Source organism: Aristolochia californica, unplaced genomic scaffold (genome assembly GCF_029961685.1).
Source record: "Aristolochia californica isolate CCGP_79_NKW_82.1479 unplaced genomic scaffold, dmAriCali1.0.hap1 SCAF_10, whole genome shotgun sequence".
Classification (NCBI taxonomy): domain Eukaryota; kingdom Viridiplantae; phylum Streptophyta; class Magnoliopsida; order Piperales; family Aristolochiaceae; genus Aristolochia; species Aristolochia californica.
In genome coordinates, this window is record NW_027181771.1 from 344,411 (window position 1) to 363,673 (window position 19,263).

General features: G+C 37.8%; 4 protein-coding genes across 4 annotated transcripts; 3 read left to right on the forward strand and 1 right to left on the reverse strand.

The window, feature by feature from the left end:
* The first annotated feature begins 201 nt into the window (after positions 1 to 201).
* On the forward strand, positions 202 to 2,248 carry LOC137939407 (pentatricopeptide repeat-containing protein At1g15510, chloroplastic-like). Its single transcript, XM_068784680.1, has 2 exons — positions 202 to 1,958; positions 2,040 to 2,248. The coding sequence occupies exons 1-2, from the start codon at positions 202 to 204 to the stop codon at positions 2,137 to 2,139; spliced, it is 1,857 nt and encodes a 618-aa protein (XP_068640781.1). The 3' UTR covers positions 2,140 to 2,248.
* A 411-nt stretch (positions 2,249 to 2,659) lies between these two features.
* Positions 2,660 to 5,292, forward strand: LOC137939416 (short-chain dehydrogenase/reductase SDRA-like). Its single transcript, XM_068784687.1, has 6 exons — positions 2,660 to 3,085; positions 3,186 to 3,302; positions 3,891 to 4,025; positions 4,117 to 4,242; positions 4,591 to 4,692; positions 5,060 to 5,292. Exons 1-6 carry the CDS (start codon positions 2,966 to 2,968, stop codon positions 5,207 to 5,209), a joined length of 750 nt encoding a protein of 249 aa, XP_068640788.1. The 5' UTR covers positions 2,660 to 2,965; the 3' UTR covers positions 5,210 to 5,292.
* A 360-nt stretch (positions 5,293 to 5,652) lies between these two features.
* Positions 5,653 to 11,297, reverse strand: LOC137939427 (uncharacterized membrane protein At1g16860-like). The gene is made up of 4 exons (XM_068784697.1): positions 10,417 to 11,297; positions 7,906 to 8,061; positions 6,952 to 7,163; positions 5,653 to 6,294 (listed from the first exon to the last, which is right to left on the reverse strand). The coding sequence occupies exons 1-4, from the start codon at positions 11,131 to 11,133 to the stop codon at positions 6,102 to 6,104; spliced, it is 1,278 nt and encodes a 425-aa protein (XP_068640798.1). The 5' UTR covers positions 11,134 to 11,297; the 3' UTR covers positions 5,653 to 6,101.
* A 4,218-nt stretch (positions 11,298 to 15,515) lies between these two features.
* Positions 15,516 to 18,996, forward strand: LOC137942490 (serine/threonine/tyrosine-protein kinase HT1-like). The gene is made up of 3 exons (XM_068788167.1): positions 15,516 to 16,474; positions 17,037 to 17,492; positions 18,555 to 18,996. The coding sequence occupies exons 1-3, from the start codon at positions 16,082 to 16,084 to the stop codon at positions 18,801 to 18,803; spliced, it is 1,098 nt and encodes a 365-aa protein (XP_068644268.1). The 5' UTR covers positions 15,516 to 16,081; the 3' UTR covers positions 18,804 to 18,996.
* The last annotated feature ends 267 nt before the right edge of the window (positions 18,997 to 19,263 follow it).

The window sequence follows — 19,263 nt, forward strand, 5'->3', positions numbered from 1 at the left end:
TTTTTATAATGCGTAAGCTTTGTATTTCTAGTCTTTTTGAAAAATCTCCATGCTTTGTTCTAACTTTACACTCGTGGTTTTATTTTTGATGTTTCTTTTTAAGGCTTCTTTTAGTTTAATCTGATAAACTTTGTGTTGTTTCATTGCAGAAATATGGACATATTGACTTAGTTGTATTCATGACTGTTTTAGTATTGAGAGATGAATTTGCAGAACATAGGTCCATGTATCCACCTATGCTCCAAGACCAAGGCTTTCCGACAAGGAATCTGCCTCCATGCAGTAGTCATTAAGCTGGGTTTTCAATCAGATATTATCGTCTCTAACCATGTACTCAATATGTATGCCAAATGCAACGACATTTCTTCTGCTCATCATGTCTTTGATGAAATGCTAGAGAAGAACATTGTCTCTTGGTCAGCCATGATATCTGGTTATGATCAGGCTAACAGGCCCTCAATGGCCCTTTACTTATTCTCACAATTGCAACTGCAGCCTAATGAGTTCATCTATGCTAGTGTCATAAATTCTTGCACCAGCCTTTCTGCCTTCCTCCAAGGCAAACAAGTTCATGCCCGTTCAATGAAATCCGGATACGTGTCCATATCTTTTGTTTCCAACTCGCTTATTGGAATGTACATGAATGGTGGTCTATGTGAGGATGCCCTGTCCATCTTTAAGAGTATATTGGTACCAAATTCTGTCTCCTACAACTCAATCATTGCAGGTTTTGCAGAAAACATGCAGTTTGATAGGGGCTTGGAGCTATTCAAACTCATGAATAAAAATGGCTTCCTCCCAGATCGATTTACTTTTGCTGGAGTATTTGGAATTTGTACAGGTATGGAGAACTTGCATGGTGGTGTTCAACTCCACTGTGAAGCAATTAAGCTTGGGCTCCATGCGTCCCCATTTGTTGGCAATGTGATTTTAACCATGTATTCAAAGTGTAGTTCGTTGGATGAAGCAGCTAAAGTGTTTGAATCAATTGAGGGGAAAGATGTCATTTCTTGGAATACCTTCATTACATCTTGTACCCAATTTGGAGAGCATTTTAAGGCTTTAAAAGTTTTTGTAGAAATGCAAAAAGGCTCATACGGTCTTGAACACGATGACTTCACACTTACTAGTGCTCTGGCTGCCTGTGCTAGTCTTGCTTCAATCCACTATGGTAGACAAATTCATGGTCATTTGATCAGAACCAGGGTGGACCTTGATGCTGGTGTAAGCAATGCACTTGTCAACATGTATGCTAAATGCGGGTTAATCAAATTAGCCGAATCTGTTTTTGATAACATGAGTCACCACAATGTTGTCTCATGGAACACACTAATTTTTGGATTTGGGAATCATGGGGATGGAAGGAGAAGTGTGGAGTTGTTTGAAAAGATGAAGGTGACTGGAATAACACCAGATTCTGTTACATTTGTTGGGCTTCTAATAGCTTGCAATCATGCAGGGCTGATGGAGGAAGGCCAAGCATATTTTGATTCCATGGAGCCACAATATGGAATTACCCCCAAGGTTGAGCATATCTGTTGCATCATCGATCTCTTGGGACGAGCTGGGAGATTGGAGGAGGCTGAAGGCTACTTGAATGCTTTTCCCCATGGAGATGATTTAGTTATCTTGGGGAGCTTGCTATCTGCTTGTCTACTGCATGGTAGTGTCAATGTGGGGCAAAGAGTAGGCCAGAGGATTCTGGAGCTTGAACCTGGCTCAAGTTCACCTTATGTTCTGTTATCAAACTTGTATGCTTCAGATGGAAAATGGGAAGATGTTGCAGAAGCAAGAAGGATGCTGAAAGGAAGCCCAGTAAAGAAAGTTGCTGGACATAGTTTAATTGAAGTCGGAGGAAATGTGGAGAAGTTCACAGTGGGGGACTTCACTCATCCACGGTCTCTTGAGATTGAAGAAGTGCTTAGAAATCTAAGTTGGGCTGCAAGAAAGTTGCCCTTGTAAGCAAGCAGCTTTACATTATTCTTGATTTCAGTTATCATTCTTTGTAGGTTTCTTCTCATGGGTTATGCCTTGGAAAGGATAAACAGCTCAGACAAGGAAAAGAGGAGTGGAGCATTACCATGCAGAAGTTGGATGCTTAGTGCCTGGGTATTATTGGCGTATGTTAGGGAAGTGTAAAAGAGGTCAGACTGTATTTCGTAATTCACTTTAGAGTGTTTGCCACTGGCATTGGCATTATAATATGAATTTTTCTTTTTGTTATTTGATTTTCATATGTAAAATATAATCCCACGTCTCTCCTTTTGTTATGTTTCTGAGAGATCCAAGGATTTACTATATGGGTATGTTTTTAATCTTAGCCTCAATAGAAATGAATCATGAAATTGGAAGTATGAAATACGCGTAAAATGATATAATAAAATCTATTTATTCTGAACTTTTACTTGGATTTCTATTGAAATCTTGGGTGGGAGATAACAGTTAAATATGGTAGATTTGTTTCAGATTAAGTATTTAAAAATTGTTTTTTACACTCGTGATAAAGTATGCATAGTGGGTTCAATGATATTAGAGAGAATTAGATTTGTCGAGATTGTTTTTATTTTATTTTTATATTTTTAAACATTGATGGAACTGTTGCAGTAGCTGGAATTTTCAGGGCGGCCGGCAGCAGGAGTAAATATGACATTAAGGGACAACACTAAACCGTGTTGCCTGAGTTTCCTAGAAGAGAAATTCATGCCTGGAATTGAAGTTGAAGTCAACTTTCCTCCGATTTTCTTTGCTGAGAGTCGTAAGGATTAGGAGACTGCACAGTTTTAATTTTAGTTAAGCTCGTGTTCTTCAGTGCTCGTATTTGATTTCAATTTCATGTTTTGAGGGAACCGTGCATTCCTTCATCTCATAAATCTTCTTCCCGTTCCACCCTTCCGTCTTACTTTTTTATCCAACGTTCCTGATTTCTGTTCGGTTGTGTCCTGATCGCGAAGAGAGAAGAAGAAAGATGAAGAGGTTTCAGGGGAAGGTAGCAGTTGTGACCGCTTCAACCCAAGGGATTGGTTTCGGCATCGCTCAGCGTCTTGGGTCCGAAGGCGCCTCTGTCGTTGTCTCATCCAGGAAGCAGGTTGAACAATCTTGCCTTCTCTTTTTCCCTTTTATGAATTCATAATGAAGCCGAGGGTTTTTTTATGGTTTTAGAATCTGGGTTTTTGTTTTTGTTGCAGAGCAACGTGGATGAAGCTGTAGAGAAGCTGAGAGCTCAAGGAATCGACGCGTTGGGAGTTGTTTGCCATGTCTCGAATGCGCAACAAAGGAAAGAGCTCGTCGAAAAAACGGTCCAGGTATGTTTTTCCCTTTTTCTTCTGGTGTAGTCATGATGGAAAACATGAAGACTGATGAAAAATTAAGTCCAGATAGCGTGCTTGATGAGGACCGAGAACATAGTGCTTTTTCACTGTTTGGATTTGAGTATTAGGACTGTGGTTGAATTTCGTCCAAGGTGCTTTCAGTAGAGTCCGTATAATCCTTTTTTTTCTTTTCTTTTCTTCCTGCAAAACACCCGTTTTCTGGTGTTCCTTGATTCTGTGCAGAAGTCATAGTTTATGTGATTTAGAGCTGCAAATAATACTGTGTGAACTTTAATGGTTTTGTTTAAGCTAGTTACTGGTGTTGGATTTATATGAGAAAGAGGTCACTTGGGATAACAGTATCATCGTTGATTAGAGATTGGTGTAGAACTTAATTGGAAATGTGAATTTGTTTTTTATAGTGCGTAAGGTCTGTAATTCTATAGTATCGTTTTTATTCAGAGCTTCCTGAAAAATCTCCATGCTTTGTGCTTACTTCATACTCATGGTTTTGTTTTTTCTGTTTCCTCTTAAAGCTTCTTTTTAGTTTAACCTCATAAACTTTGTGTTATTTCATTGCAGAAATATGGACATATCGACATAGTTGTGTTGAATGCAGCTGCAAATCCATCTGTGGATAACATCTTAAACACTAAAGAATCTGTTCTTGATAAACTGTGGGACATAAACATAAAGACTTCTATTCTTCTTCTGCAGGTAATGAAAATTCTTCAGTTGGAAAGTACTGAAACTGAATTGATTTAAGAGCTGACTAGTGCACTTGCTTGACTTATTGCTGTCATGACAGGCTGCTGCACCTCACTTGCGGAAGGGATCTGCTGTTATTTTCATTTCCTCCATTGCAGGCTATAGTCCACAACAGTCCATGGCCATGTATGGGGTCACAAAAACAGCTCTTTTGGGACTCACCAAGGTACTTCTGTTAACAAAGTTTTTTCATGTTGAGCAACATCTGCCCCTTGCATATGATTGGCTAAGTTGTTATTTTACAAAATGGACTATAATAGATTCTTTTTGTGGATGTTGACTACATACTCACGGGACACCCTTTTTGTCAAGAGAATTGAACTCAAGACTTCACACTGGAAATCCTCTTCCCCCTATGTGGCTATTGTGCCCAATGCCCAATCTACATTGGACCAGAAAAGATCAAGAATATATTTCCTTTTGGTTTTTTAGCTTGCCCTTATGTTTCCTTCAAAGAAGAGTAACATGCAAGTATGGGATTTGTTTGATGTCTTCTCTTTTTGTTCTTCTCCAGGCTTTGGCAACTGAAATGGGCCCAGAAACTCGAGTTAATTGCATTGCCCCTGGTTTTGTTCCCACCCATTTTGCGGACTTCATCACAAAGAATGATGCTGTGGTATGCATTCTCAACCATTCATGTCATTTTTCTGCAGTTGTGTGGTTCTTTAAACTTCTAACTAAAAAAAATGAAATTGGGCCAGACATTGGCTACTAAATCAGTGAGCCTTTTACTTGGTGTTTCTCCATTCTCAGTTGCAACATGGTTTCCTCATAAACTAATTCCTTGCAATTGCTTTTCAAGGACTAAATCTTCAATCTCCAGGGTATAGTGCATGAAATCTGGTTCTCTAGTTCAGAAACACAAGCTGAATTCATGACGCCATGGTTGAAAAATGAAAATCATGCTGGGTGTTATTCATCTATGCCCTACTAGTCTTATTATCCCCACCTTCTCCTAAAAAATTGATTTGAATGTTGCGCAGAGGAAGGCTATTGAAGACAACACTGTAATTGGAAGGCTGGGAACCACTGGGGATATGGCTGCTGCAGCTGCCTTTTTGGCCTCTGATGATGCTTCTTACATCACAGGTGAAACCTTGGTGGTAGCTGGAGGCATGCCTTCACGGCTGTAACATCACTTCTTTCCTGACAACGCTTCCCTACTTTTGGCTGCTCACTGTTGCTTAGATTAATGGACAACTCAAGTTCTTTTTAATCCTTTCTGCTCATATTTGCGTTTAGTTTCTTTTTTAACTCTGGTGATATGGAGGAAGAGGACTAATCAATAAAGTATAACATACGATAAGTATGAAGCATCCAACATCTTTTCTTCCTCTGAAGCTTCTAAGAATCCCTTCCCATTTTAGATTGAAAACTAGAAATGAAAGATGGTTCACATATGTAAGAAGATTTACACTTTTAACTATTGATGGAATTTATTTGAGAATTCATATAAAAAAGAAAAGAAGAAAAAAATCAACTGGATTTCACTGTCTTCAGTTCTATTTTCTCATAATCATCAATTTTTTTCAGGAATGCTTGCCAACACAGAATCTAACACACAATTCCAAAGTGGTAGAGCTAACATCTACATAATAAAAAGAGGGGAAAAACAAACTGCTGAAAAGCTTCGATGTTCATTCAACTACAAAGAAATTAACTTCATGGAATTGGTGACAACCCTTTAGGGTTCACCTTACATCTCTATATACATTAATTCTTGAGCTCAAGTGCAACGACACTGCAAGATCTTCGTCAACTACAAGTAGTAGTAAGCCTTCTCCCATCCTCCAACTGAACAGAGTCACCATATACTCACACAACTTATTTATGTTGCATCTCTTTTACATCTTCGTGTCTTCTGACCCATAGAGACCCCCCTTAAGCAAAGTCTCTTATAGACCAAAAAGTGAGAAAAAAAAAAGGGAGGGAGCACAGCTGCAGGTGCCTCCTCTTCATATTATCTGATATTCCTGGAGATTGTGTGGAAAGTAATAACAGAGGAAAAACTGAACCCAAAAATATTTACACTGGAATGACATCAGCATTTTGACTTTCATCACACATCAATATGAGCCCTTCAATATAGGAAGGTAAAAGGCAACGTGCCCATTGGCAGCCAGTTGAGACTGGCTCCTGAGATGGAACAATCATAAGAACATTATCATGACGTTGGACAATACCCATCACGCTGACTGTATTTCCCTCTTTTATATACCTGAAACATATTAACAGAAATCGCCAAGTACACCATGTTAAACAGAAGGACTGAAAATCATCGATGTTAAAATGCTAGTTGAAGGTGCAAAAAAACCATCTGCAAAGGTAATTGAGGTTCTTTGCTTTGTTCATTGCTTTTTTGTAACCTGAAACAGTGAGATGATGCTTTAAACAGAATCGGCACTTCATTTTTGCAACAAAAACAGAAAACAGAAAAAAAAAGGTTGGATTAAGTAGTGGGAACGCTGATCCTACTGTAAGAAACCAAAAATGGGTACGGTTAGGTATGTGGCACATACTTCATGTCAGCATACCTTTTCCAAGATGTAAATTTTCCGAACTGGGCAAGTACAATTAACTGAATTAAACTTCCAAATAACCCCTGGTAGTAAAAGAAGCAAAAGAAAATAAGCTATTCCCTACTTGGTCAAATAAAGTAATGAGATCATGCAAGCAAAGAAGTCGATGGAAAAAAAAATCTAGTCTGCTTGTTTTTTTCAACAAAAGAAGAAAAAAAATTTGTAAGTGTCCAAGAACCACTCAAAGAAAAAACAACTGTCCTACATGTTGCAACGCATTTTGTGTACAATCAATATGCCTGTGAAAACTGCTAGTGTAACAGAGGTATTCTTTATAATTGTTAACTACCACTTACCCTTCTTTGAGCCGCATCACACGGTCATCACTGGAGAGGTTACGGTCTGCCAGCCAGCGGAGAAAGTTTGTCGACAACTCTCTATTTTCCTTCGTTATATCAACCAAAGTAGCGGGTTTGACAAAAGCAGTAGCTTTAGCCCCATAGCCTGCTTTAACTAGTGCTCTTAGCCCAGATTGAAAATCAGAAATGTAGAAATCTGCCACATGCCTCTGGAATAAGTTCATCAACAAATTGTTACTGAAGCTTCACTAGGTAAAATATTTTAAGATGTACATGGTCATTTGCATTTTAATTTTACAGAGAAAGAATCTAAAAGGGCAACCATTTTTAAACAAAAATTTCTTCTGACACATCATTTACAACCAACCACAGACAATATGATGCATGCAAAGCCAAGTCAACCTTCAGAAGCTTGCTCACCACTGATTCCTTTTTTTTTTTTTTAAACTCAGGTAATTTTTTTTTCTTCAAATGGCAACAAGTTAAAAGAGATAAAAAATAATCTTGATCCTGAGTGGTATAATCAACACATCAAAGTTTGAGTCTGCGTTTTACAACAACTTTTTAAATACACATTGTTCTTCTTAAGGAATTGGATGCACAAAGGAATGAACCAAAGTCATTCTTTGCTACAAAGTTTGCCAAAAGTTAATACTGTGGTGACAAGCCATATGCCCACATGCAGAGAGGTCAAATTTAAACACAGAGTAAAATGAGAATAAGGAACGCAAACAAGTTTTAAGTTCTATTACTATTTTCATAATCCTTTTAATGGCAATTCACTAGGTTTTCTTAAATTTCATAAAAAATAAATTGGACTAAGATCAGTGGCACACATTTAGGAACTCTGGAAATCCAGGGGCCACTAATCTTCTTTCATAAAACTCAAATAGGAAAGAAAAATATATAAATTCAGACACAACAAGAGGAAGAAGCAGTGTTAAAACTGACCTCAGTATGTCTGAGTCCCCAAGTCAACCGACGATGCCATGGATTGGCAGACTTTCCACTCCATCCTCTGTATTCTTGCAACTCAGTAGAAACATATACACACCTAGAAACTCTCTGAAAAGACGATTCAAGGGGGATACTCCCACATGTGACAACCTGCATGATGAAAGAAGGGCAAGTTAGCAATATAAACTTTTAAAAGGAGAGTGCAGCTAATATGTCAACTAAAAAAATAAAAGAAAGAAAACATCACAAAAACTTGACTTTCCATTTACTGCAATAAGCTTGTGACCTAACAGTTACATTTGCAGACAAACTACTTCAAAGCTTTCACAACAACAAATGAATTGAGCCAAAGCTTATAACATCCAGATGCATATCAACAAAATGGGCACCTATATAAACAATCAAACTGCTGTTCAGAGAGACGGTCTGAGACAAATTGAATTGCATTTGGAATATTGTGAATCAAGATAATGTAGAGTTATCTGCATGCTTTGTTAACATTTTATATTTTTGTCAGAAAAGTATTATCGAGTAGTTTTGATATGAAGCTTCTACATATAATCTGTTCTTGAATAGGAAACTGCTTATGATCAGAATAAGTAATATCACTCGAATTCTGTTACTCACTTAACATGGCCCCCTTAGTTCCCTGAATAGGAGAATGAAATCTAGGTACTTGAAAAGAAATTTCAATGCCAAATACGAGCATCTAGTTCAGAATCATAGATACTCATGCAAGCTTGTAGAAAAGATTTCCTTGAATATTCTACTCATCACCATCATCATTACCCCTATATGTTGGGGCCAGCATTTTCCAGCACGTCTTCCAGCACAACTTATTCCCAGTGTTCAAATTTTAAGCAAGTGATTAAATATGGGCAGTGTTCTGCATATGTTCCTCACAAACATGATACAAATTCAGTAGAGTTTTGCATGCCAACAGAGGTTGTAATGCTGTAAAACAGTGGATAGTATAATCTCATGCACATGTACAAACTTTTATATGATTTACTAAAAACATGTGGTCTAGAAATAGATTCACAGTGCATCTAAGACTAAGAAATTATCCTTTTAAAATAAAATAAAATTAGACTACCCTTCCTGGAATGCATGATTAAAAATGTTCATTCAAAAGAACCACCTAGACTCGCATAACACATCCAATAGGATAAGCCTTTGGCGAAAATTAAATAAAAAATCTAGACTACTCAACTTTAACATGATATCAAAGTGAATAAAAACCCAGTTTTGTTTTTGTTCTCTATCCTTGTGCATGTTCTCCAAGTCTTGTGTAAGTTGTGTTTCTAAAACTTGATGTGACTGAAAATATTACCGAGTAAAAGGTCCAATATTCTGTGGGTCTCACATATACTCCATGAATGAGGCTGGTAATCTGGATGTGGGTGGGATTATTAGTGGATACATAGCCTCGTATTGGTCTTGTGGATTTGAGCTTATCAATCTGGGAAAGGGTCTCCCAACTTTGACTAGTCATTTTGGAATAGACCAGCTTCAACAGAAACATTTTGTTTGAAACTTTTGACACAACTCTAAAATTCTGTCCTTTTTAGACTTTTCATCTCGTTTTCGTAAGGACAAAAAAGAGTATTGTATGAATTTCAAGGACAGAAACATCACGGTCTTGCAACAAGTTCCAACCAGTTAAGGGGACAAAACAGTCGTATAAGAAAGAGCGTTTTAGACCGCTAACAGGAGTAAAATTTGCTTGCAAAGGTAGTGCAGGTATATGAAGGACTGAAACAGATCCAACATTATTCATCAAAATCAAACCCTCCAAATTTACAGAAGTCACTTCATTTTATTTTATTTTTATTAATATTTTCATTTTACAAATGCTAGTTCATATGGAAGTGAAAACAGTCTAGTATAGTCAACTTTAATTTCCATATTTTAAAAAACAAATTCGCCACAAAATTACAATTCATATGTAGAAACTTTAGCATTTCTTGACCATTAACCGCAAAATAAATTATCTATGAATTACATAAATCACATTTTCCAAAATCTGGTACCTCCACCTATGACCACATGACCTAAAAAATAGTCCTATAACCATGAAAAGAATCTGCTCCAACGGCAACAACCCACTGATGGCTGTAATACGCCACTCGCTCTAGAAAACCACATAATCCTAAGAGCAGCAGGCAAGCATTTTAAACCAACCCCATCCAACTGGAAGAGTTTCATAAAGCGAGCGATTCTTCTCATTCCTCTCCGTCCACTTGGGTCCAGTTCTTAAGGTAGGAATATGATTAGACAGACCAACTAAGGCAAAAACAAACCTCCAACAGAACGGCAATTAGATCCGGAGATAAGAAAGAAGCAAAAAAGAATTTAATCAGTTAAAATTTAAGCTCATGTTCCCAGATGCAAATTCTTTATCTTCGTTTCTAAAATTTTATGAAAATGCAGAAGTTAAACAAAGAGGCCAAAATAACAACTCAGGCAAATCAAAACCGTGTCAAAGAGAAACGAGAAATTTACCCCTGTGACTTTGACATATTGTCCATCCTTGGCCCCTCTCAGCTCGGCATCCGGGTAATTCTTCATGAAACTCTTCAATCCTCTTCTCGCCCAGGCATAATTCCAGAGCACCAAAACCCCAAGAGGAATAAATATACCGGCGACGACCACCAGAATTATAGGCTTCTTCACTGTGACCATCATGAACACTCCGACCAACAAACCTATGACAAAAACCAAAAACGCGACCCACATTATGGGGCGTGAGATCCTAAACCCAAGCCTGTCCTCCTCGGTCAGACCGGTGACAGCGTTGCCGTACGCAGCCGGTTTGATCATGGAGACCGACGGCTCCAACTGTCCGGAGCGTCTAGGGGCACCGGAGGAGCTGAGGGGCCCGGAGGTGATGAGTCCGGTGGGCGGAAGCGGGAGGGGCCCAGAAGATTTTTTGGAAATGGGTCCCGAGTTAGAGGACTTGCCAGGGAGAGGCCCGGAATTAGAGGCGGAGGCGGATCGGACGGGACCGCTGTTCTGAGCGGACGAAGAGGAGCGGGATTTGGACGGGTCCACGACAGGGATGTCAAACATTTTCCCCAACTCACCCGACTTCTTAACGTCCCCGCCAGTGTAAGGCACGGCGCGGGACGCCATGGTCGGTTGCCGCTCCTTGTGATGGTCCGGACGCCCGGAGACATAGAGGCCGCTGCTCAGCTGGTGAGACGGCATCCTCGACCCCATTGCGGAATTTCACCAAAGAGCAACCTTAAACTATCAAATCCGAAGAGAGGAGAAAGAGAGAGCGGAGAGATTCAGAGAGAAGAAAAAAAGGAAAAACCAGAGGAAAGTGAGATAGCTGAAGAGTGCGGTGTGGAGCAGTGAGTACTGGGAGTGCTGCTGCATTCAAGTGGGGAAGATGGAGATGAGATCATGGCCATTCAGGGAAGAGAGAAAGATGAAAAAGCGGATGCCAAAAATAGACCTGAAAAATATCTAAATTGGCGCGCGTCTCCCTATCGTCCCAGCTATTGTGAATTATAAAATGCCGGAATTACCCTTATCAAAATAGACAATACAATCTTTGTCCTTACTCCTTGAAATTCCATGTCGGCAAACGATACCAAAAACCGATACAGTACTTCATGTCGGCAAACGATACAAAAAACCTATACCGTCACCCAATAGGTGGGACCCATTTCCATTCCATAGCAATCTCAACCGTCGGATATGATCTCATTTGTAGATGTCTTAACTGCTCTTTTGTACTTTTGACTAGGCAAACTATTACCATTTTGCCACTACCTTAAAATATTGTTGTCCGCACGTGGCAAAGCTTCACATTGCTACCCCTCTTAAAATGTACGTCAAAATACAGCTTTATCTTTGCTGAACCATTAATTTCTCTTAATGTGGACCACACGTGCCAATTATTAATATTTTTATAATTATTATTTTCCTTTAATTTTTTTTATAGTAAATAAGCTTTGACATAATTTTTAAATATTCATTTATTTTATTCATTTATGTAAAAATAGCTGTTATTTGTGTCACCCACCATGGCCCCCTTAATTCTAATTATGCAAATAATACCAATCAATAATTCTAAAAATTAATTTTAAAATAAGTAAATATGAATTAATATAATATCTCTCTGGGGCACTCTTAATGATTGGATAAACAGGCCTTAATAAGGAAGAATGTCTTCATCAACTCTTGGTTTAGAATATCTAATTGAGATTCTTAAAAGGGAAGTAAGTCCTCGAAGTTTGGAAGAAGTCAGTATGGAGCAACCTAGCTAAAATTAATTTTAAAATAAAAATTCAAAAAATTAAACATAAATTAAAAAATGGATTACAAAAGGTATATTAGTAGGCGTGAAGTGTAACGGCCTATATAGATTAACAAATTACATAAAATATTAACCGATGTAAGGTGTAACGACCATTACAAACTAACACAATGCTTCAAAATATTTAATATGTTTTTGGATTAAGATACTTAACAGGGACACCTATTAGGTTTTTTTTTCTTTTTTTTTCTTGAAAAGAATGCCTTAATCAAATATTTGATGGGGAAGATGATGCTTAGGGTCACATGGGTTAGGTACATTTTCATTATCATACCCTTTTATATTAGGGGTGCCCCTCAAAATGTAATTCCTCACATAGGTTTTCTTGTTTTCTTCAAGAAATGATCACTTCAAAGACAACCTTCAAATTGAAGCACATGACATGACCCAAAATGTGGTCTATTTAGTCAGGAGAATTGAAAAGGAAAAGGAGTGTACCAAGTGGGACTTTATGTTTAGGTTGTGTAATCAAATTGAGTCTTTAATTCTCTTATTAATGGGTATTGATTTGTAACCTTTTTAAGGACTAGTGGAGATCATTGAATTTGTAACCTTTTGAATTGACCCAATATGACTCTAAGCTAAATCTAACCATGTGCTTTTCATTTTGAGGGAGGGGTCAAGGGTCAGGGTTTTGTAATGGTAGCATTTAAGTGCCTCTTGCCTATGTTTTTAAGTACATGCAATTTACTTAAATTGTCTTGACCTATTCCACCATTTTTTAATGGGGATTACCTAATTGAAATCTTGCAAGGATTAGCTTAGGGTGGCTAAGTAAAAAAAAAAAAGGAAAAGAAGAGAAAAAAAGTGTATCTAAACCACAGAAGAGTTCAAGCAATTGGGTAGGATTTATGTGTTGTTAATTAGGTTTTACACTAATCACAAGGAAAGTTTTGTATTCATTTTTGTTCTACATAAGCGGTGTACTAATGTATTCTTAATGGTAGGAAGTTCTATCACAGGCTAAACGTACAAAGATACGATTATCGTATAATAGTATTTACCTTTTTATGTCCTAGTTGTTTTTAATAACTTGAATATAGGGATAAATAACTCGAATATAAGGATGGCAAGAGGGCGAGTTACCTAACAATAGAAAATGTCACATATATGATAGTGATTAAAAACATTCAATAAGAGGTGATGGATGTTGAAATGGATTGAGGAATGGAAATTGGTCAAGAGAATAAATGACAAGTGATTTGGATTGGGAAGAAAAGAACAAGCAAAAAACATTAAAAAATTGAAATATTTAAATAGAGGTTTGTTCAAACAATTTGAGAAAGAATGCTTAGGGAGAAAAGCAAACACCAATAACTTACTTGAAGGTAGACACAATGACAAGTTATGTCTACAAACTCTTACATAAAAAAGATTGCATGGGTTCACATAGAGTGGGATATAGGAAAGTCTAGAGCCTTTTATAAGTAAAGAAGCAACATGTGATGGAGACTTGGTTTTATAAGGGGAAGTAGTTGACAAGTAAAGGATAGAGCTTATGTGTTTTAAGGGGTTTAGGGGTCTTTGAAATATGATAAAATTAGTCTCATGCCTAGGAATATTGGAAAGTACTCTACTATTCTTTCCTTTCTACCTTTCAAATATTGTTCTAATATTTTCATCCATTTCTCTTCGGTCATTTCAATTTTGTGGAGTCGGGAGTGGGAGGTTTCTCTTTACTTTGTTCATGGTTAGTGAATTAATAATTGTATTTTTCCTGATTAACATTTAAAAAAGGAGTAACTGTAATAAAATTAAGAGAGATTATTCCCGCTTTATTGGGAGGGAATAAAAAAAAAAAATTAAGGGTAGAAGGAATTCACCTTACAAAAGTTTGACGTTTTTAAGAGTTCAAATTTTAAACAAATAATTAATAAATAAAAGGGTTCCTCAGCTCCCACATTGGACCATACCTAAATTTTGGCATAAGTTGATTTGGTTTTATGTCTTTAACTCTATGCAATTGTTGTCAAAGTTTTTGGGCTCGACAACTCTATTTCTTTTATGCAACTCTTCCATTATGTCATTTATGTCAGAGCTAGGTGGTTCCGGTCCACCTGGGTTAGGTACTTGGCTTTCTGCACTTAACAGACCGGCCTTTTGGGTTGTATTAGCTCGGAGTTTGACATGGTATCAGAGCTAGGCACTACGTTCCCCGTTCGAATCCCGACGGAAGCGATAGGGAACGGGAATGGTGGTGTCAGAGCTAGGTGGTTTCAGTCCACCTGGGTTAGGTTCCGTCCACGCCTGGTCCATTTGGGTTGAGTACTTGGCTTTCCGCACTTAACAAATCGGTCTTTTGGGTTGTCTTGGCTAGGAATTTAACAATTTACTATGGTTCTTATTATATGTTTACACCCTATAGCAACATCAAATTTTGGTAACAAGGGAAGGCGATTCATTTTATCATGATTTATTTAGGATTAATCCTATATACTCTTCCAATATAAGATAAGTACATATTGTTATTCAAATTAATCCTATATACCATTATAAATTATTCTACAACAGTCACTACCCCTTCTACTAAATTTTTACCGATAAGTGGCTTCTCAAGAAGGGGGTAAATTAGACCTTGCAGTAGCTGCTTAGACCTTATCAATTAATGGAGATGTTTGCCCTTTCTTTCTTGTAGTTCAATTGTACTACATTGATCACAATATTTTTATTTTTTTTTAATTTTTAATTATTAATTTATATAGTTTTAAATATAAGTTAGAGTTCGCTCAAGTTTGAGCTCAAATTGGATTAAAAATTTTGGACTCGAATTCGATTCTAATTTTAGATTTTAAATTAAATTCAAAGTATTCAAATCCAATCAAACTCAACCTGAAATTAAGAAAAAACGCCAAACTTCATATTTCTTATTATTAGAAGAGAGAAAGGCCAGTTGTTTTGGGCCATCACTCTCGGTCAGCCTTAAGATGAAAAAAACTAAAGAATCTCGCGGAGAGAGAATCGACGAAGAAATTGGCGTAGGCAATGATGCCATCAATGGACTCCTTTTCAGCCAACGTATAAATGCTGGGAAAAAGAGGCGCTGAGAAAAGCGGTGGATACCCTGCTTTTGAATCGAGAGCTCACGAGACATCGTTGGAAACATTAACTGTAAGCATACATTTGTCAGTTCCTCCACTAATTGTTCTGGAACAGAAAGATGACGATCAGCTCGATTGAAAAGCGGCGTAAACAACCCAATCACTCTTATCTTCTCTCTGTTTGAAACGCCGATTGCCGCTTTTTACACTTATCAAACCCATCGAAATCTCAGCTCTGGGTCACCCTTATCTGTAAATCCCAGTTTTTCAAATTCTCTTCTATGAGGTGTTCATCTCTTTAATAATTTCGAAAACGGATTAAGAAGAAATAACCATGAAAAGCCTGTAGAACTCTTTCTCTCGTCTGTTGTCAACGTTGCCATGGATGGTACTCGGATTTCTTCGGTGACCCTGAAATGCGTGAAAACCCATGTCTGTGTCTTGATTTTGCGCGAGCTTCAGGTTTCCGAATCCAGATTTTCGGTCTGTAAATCTTCTTGACAAATTTGTTCGGAACATGGAAAGTTCAGGACAGGAGATGACAAAACCATAACAGAAGTTATTCTCTTTGTTTCCTTTTCTACTTTCTTCGCTTTGTTTTAGAGTGAGGATCCGATGGGAACCCAAATACCTTCTATGTGTTCGTTCCAAAGCCATGTCTCTAGCTTGGTATCTTCTTCTCAGGAAATTCAGTTTCCCCCCAGAAAAAAGCCTACTGATTCTGTTCGAATCCTTCTTCCTTTCTGTTAGTGCAGCTTCTGCATTTTGCTTCACGGGCTTCCCGAACCGTTGAAGCTCGAATATGGCATCCTGTTTATGGGTGTTGCGATTCAGGAGGAAGAAGACCTCTTCCCTTGCTCCACCTCCAGAAACCAAGAATTTGGATAGAATGAGGTGTAATAGCATGGAATCGTGGTCCATGTTATTAGATTCAGAAAATTTGGAAAACTGGAAGCAAGACGAAGGTTCAGGATCAGAAGAATGGTTGGCAGATTTGTCCCAACTCTTTATTGGAAACAAATTTGCTTCAGGCTCTCACAGTAGGATCTACAGAGGGATATATAAGCAAAGGGCGGTTGCTGTGAAGATGGTTCGCATTCCGGACAGGGATGAGGAGACTCGATGTCTCCTTGAGAAGCAGTTCGTTTCGGAAGTCCAATTGCTTTCACGTCTTTATCATCCCAACATAGTTCAGGTAATCTTTTAGCTGGTTTTGCCTGAAAGAAGCGACCAATCAACAAATAAATCTACTTTAAATAATCCAGTTTTAAATTTCCTGTTGCATGTTTCTTTTTGAAACATCTGTTTGTTGACGATGACCTGTTCAACTTTCTAACATTGATAACTACCCGGTTGTTTGCTTTCAGAATTAAGATATTGATAGAATGAATTTTTTTTTTCTTTTTTATCTCAATTTTTTCTCCTATGATAATAACATTAGTCTCATGTCTCTGAGGTGGGTCTTACAAGTCTCACTGGAGTACCCCAACTCAATAACTAAATCTGCATCTCTGAAGGAGGCCTTTATGATTTTGTAGTTTTTAATAATAATTCTTTCTAATCTGCCATTCCTCTTCTAATGGGTACCAAGCGTTTGTGCAATTGTTTGGACCATTTTGATGCCAATCCCTTAACGAACGGATTTCAACTCTAGTATCATTACTCATAAAAAGAAAAAGAGAAGGATCCGTACTTCTATCTCCAGGTTTGCTTCACAATAATTGAGCACCTCATTGATTATGTGGCTATGTTTACAGTTCATTGCAGCCTGCAGAAAACCACCTGTTTACTGTATCATCACAGAGTATATGTCCCAAGGGACCTTAAGAATGTATCTCCACAAGAAAGAGCCATACTCCCTCTCAACCGAAACAATTCTTCGTTTAGCCCTTGATATTTCTCGAGGAATGGAATATCTTCACTCCCAGGGAGTGATCCATCGGGATCTTAAATCTCAAAATTTATTATTGAATGATGAGATGCAAGTGAAAGTGGCTGATTTTGGCACTTCTTGTCTGGAGACACAGTGTCGAGCTTCCAAGGGTAATGCAGGAACTTATAGGTGGATGGCTCCTGAAATGATTAAGGAAAAGCCATGTACAAGAAAAGTTGATGTATACAGTTTTGGGATTGTTCTATGGGAACTCACCACAGCTTTGGTCCCATTTCAGGGCATGACTCCAGTGCAGGCTGCATATGCTGTTTCAGAGAAGGTAACAAGATAGCCCCTTCTTGATCTTGCATGATTCTTTGGGTTCCCTTATGAACCTTGGCATGTCACTAACATTTCAGCACTAATTTCTCATGTTGGCACATATATGGTGGTAATGGTGCCGGTTGGCTCTTTCACAATGTAATGAACTGCTCTTTTGTCTGACAAGAGAAATTTATTTGCTTGTGTCATCTTTGTAACTGGTTGCAGAAACTTCCATTTGTCGTTACTTTAGAGCAATGAAAGAAATCTGTTACTCAATTAATTTCCAGTTTCATTCCTGATTTGGTGTCATGTTCATCTTAACTTCTAAAAGTAAATTAGATCTGTAGTGGAGCTTATAATGGAAATAACAAAATTTGAACAGCTTGTTTTGAAATCTGGGACTACTGATTCTTGAAATCATGTGGCTGTAAGATGAAATTCTTTTGGGGGTGTCATTCCTTTCCATCAAACACCCATGCCCCAATAGCTTAGTTGTAGAGTTTTGTTTTCATAATTCCGAGGTAACGCAAGGCATTGAATCTTTACTTCAGTCACTTTAGCTTTATATCCCCACCAGTATGCAGGACCTGTCTGGTGATTTTCTAGAAGGAAGATCTATGGGAATCATGTGGCTGTATGATGAAATTCTTTTGGAGGTGTTATTCCATTCCATCAAACATCCATGTCCTGGTAGCCTAGTTGTAGAGTTTAGTTTTCTTCATTCTGAGGTAATGCAAGGTGTTGACTTTTCACTTTTGTCACTTTATCTTTATATCCCCTTCAGTATGCAGGACCTGTCTTGTGATTTCCTACAAGGAAGATGTATTGGAATTAAATTTTTATGATTGAGGCTTCTGAATCTGGCTGATGCAGATGACGATGATCCTTTTCTTTTTGTTCCATTCATCCATGTTTAACCAATTCACCAATGCTGTAGAGTGGCTTTTCTTTGTTACTCAATGTGATGACCATGACAATACATCCAGAGCTGATGATATATAACTGTCACTCTGGTCTGCCTGGAAGTGTATGAACATTGAAAACATTAAATCTGGTGTGTTTTTGTTTTCCTGTCCAGAATGCCCGCCCTCCACTTGCCGACAACTGCTCACCTGTTCTAGCAAGCCTCATAAAGCGCTGCTGGTCAGCAAAGCCGTCAAGGCGACCGGATTTCAGTTACATAGTTTCAGTATTGGAGAAATATGATCAAAATATGAAGGACGGCCGTCCTCACCTATCTCATCCAGGGCTGAGCAGCCCGAATTTGCTCCTGGGAAGCTTCAAGAATTGTATGCCCCTGAATTCTTCTATAACCGTTAAGGCCTGATCTAAAACAAAGCAGGTGATGGGATCATCCTGTAGAGAATAAAGTGAGTAGGTTAGGAAATTGTAATTGTAAATATTCTGAAGAAATCAAGCTTATGGTTGTAAGAGAAGCAACTCAATATTATTGTTTCATTCATGCAGTATAGGGAATAAATATATGTTTTCTATGAATCTTTCATGTATTTTCTGTTTTTCCTCTTCTAAGAAGAGATGAATTTTTGTTTACTGGTTTCCATGGAACCTCTTCCTTTTGTTCTAAAGCTGGATTTCAGTTCTGCAGTCGTAGGCAACAAGTATGATTAGTTAGTAGCCTTTAATTCAAAAAGTTGAATTAAAATAGAGACATCAAAGATAGAATAAGTTGTCACATTCATTAATGAAATTTTGTAAAGAAAAGTCTAAAAAGAGTCTGAATAAAGCTACTAATGAAAGCAAAGTAAAGCTTTGGATTTCCTTCCTCT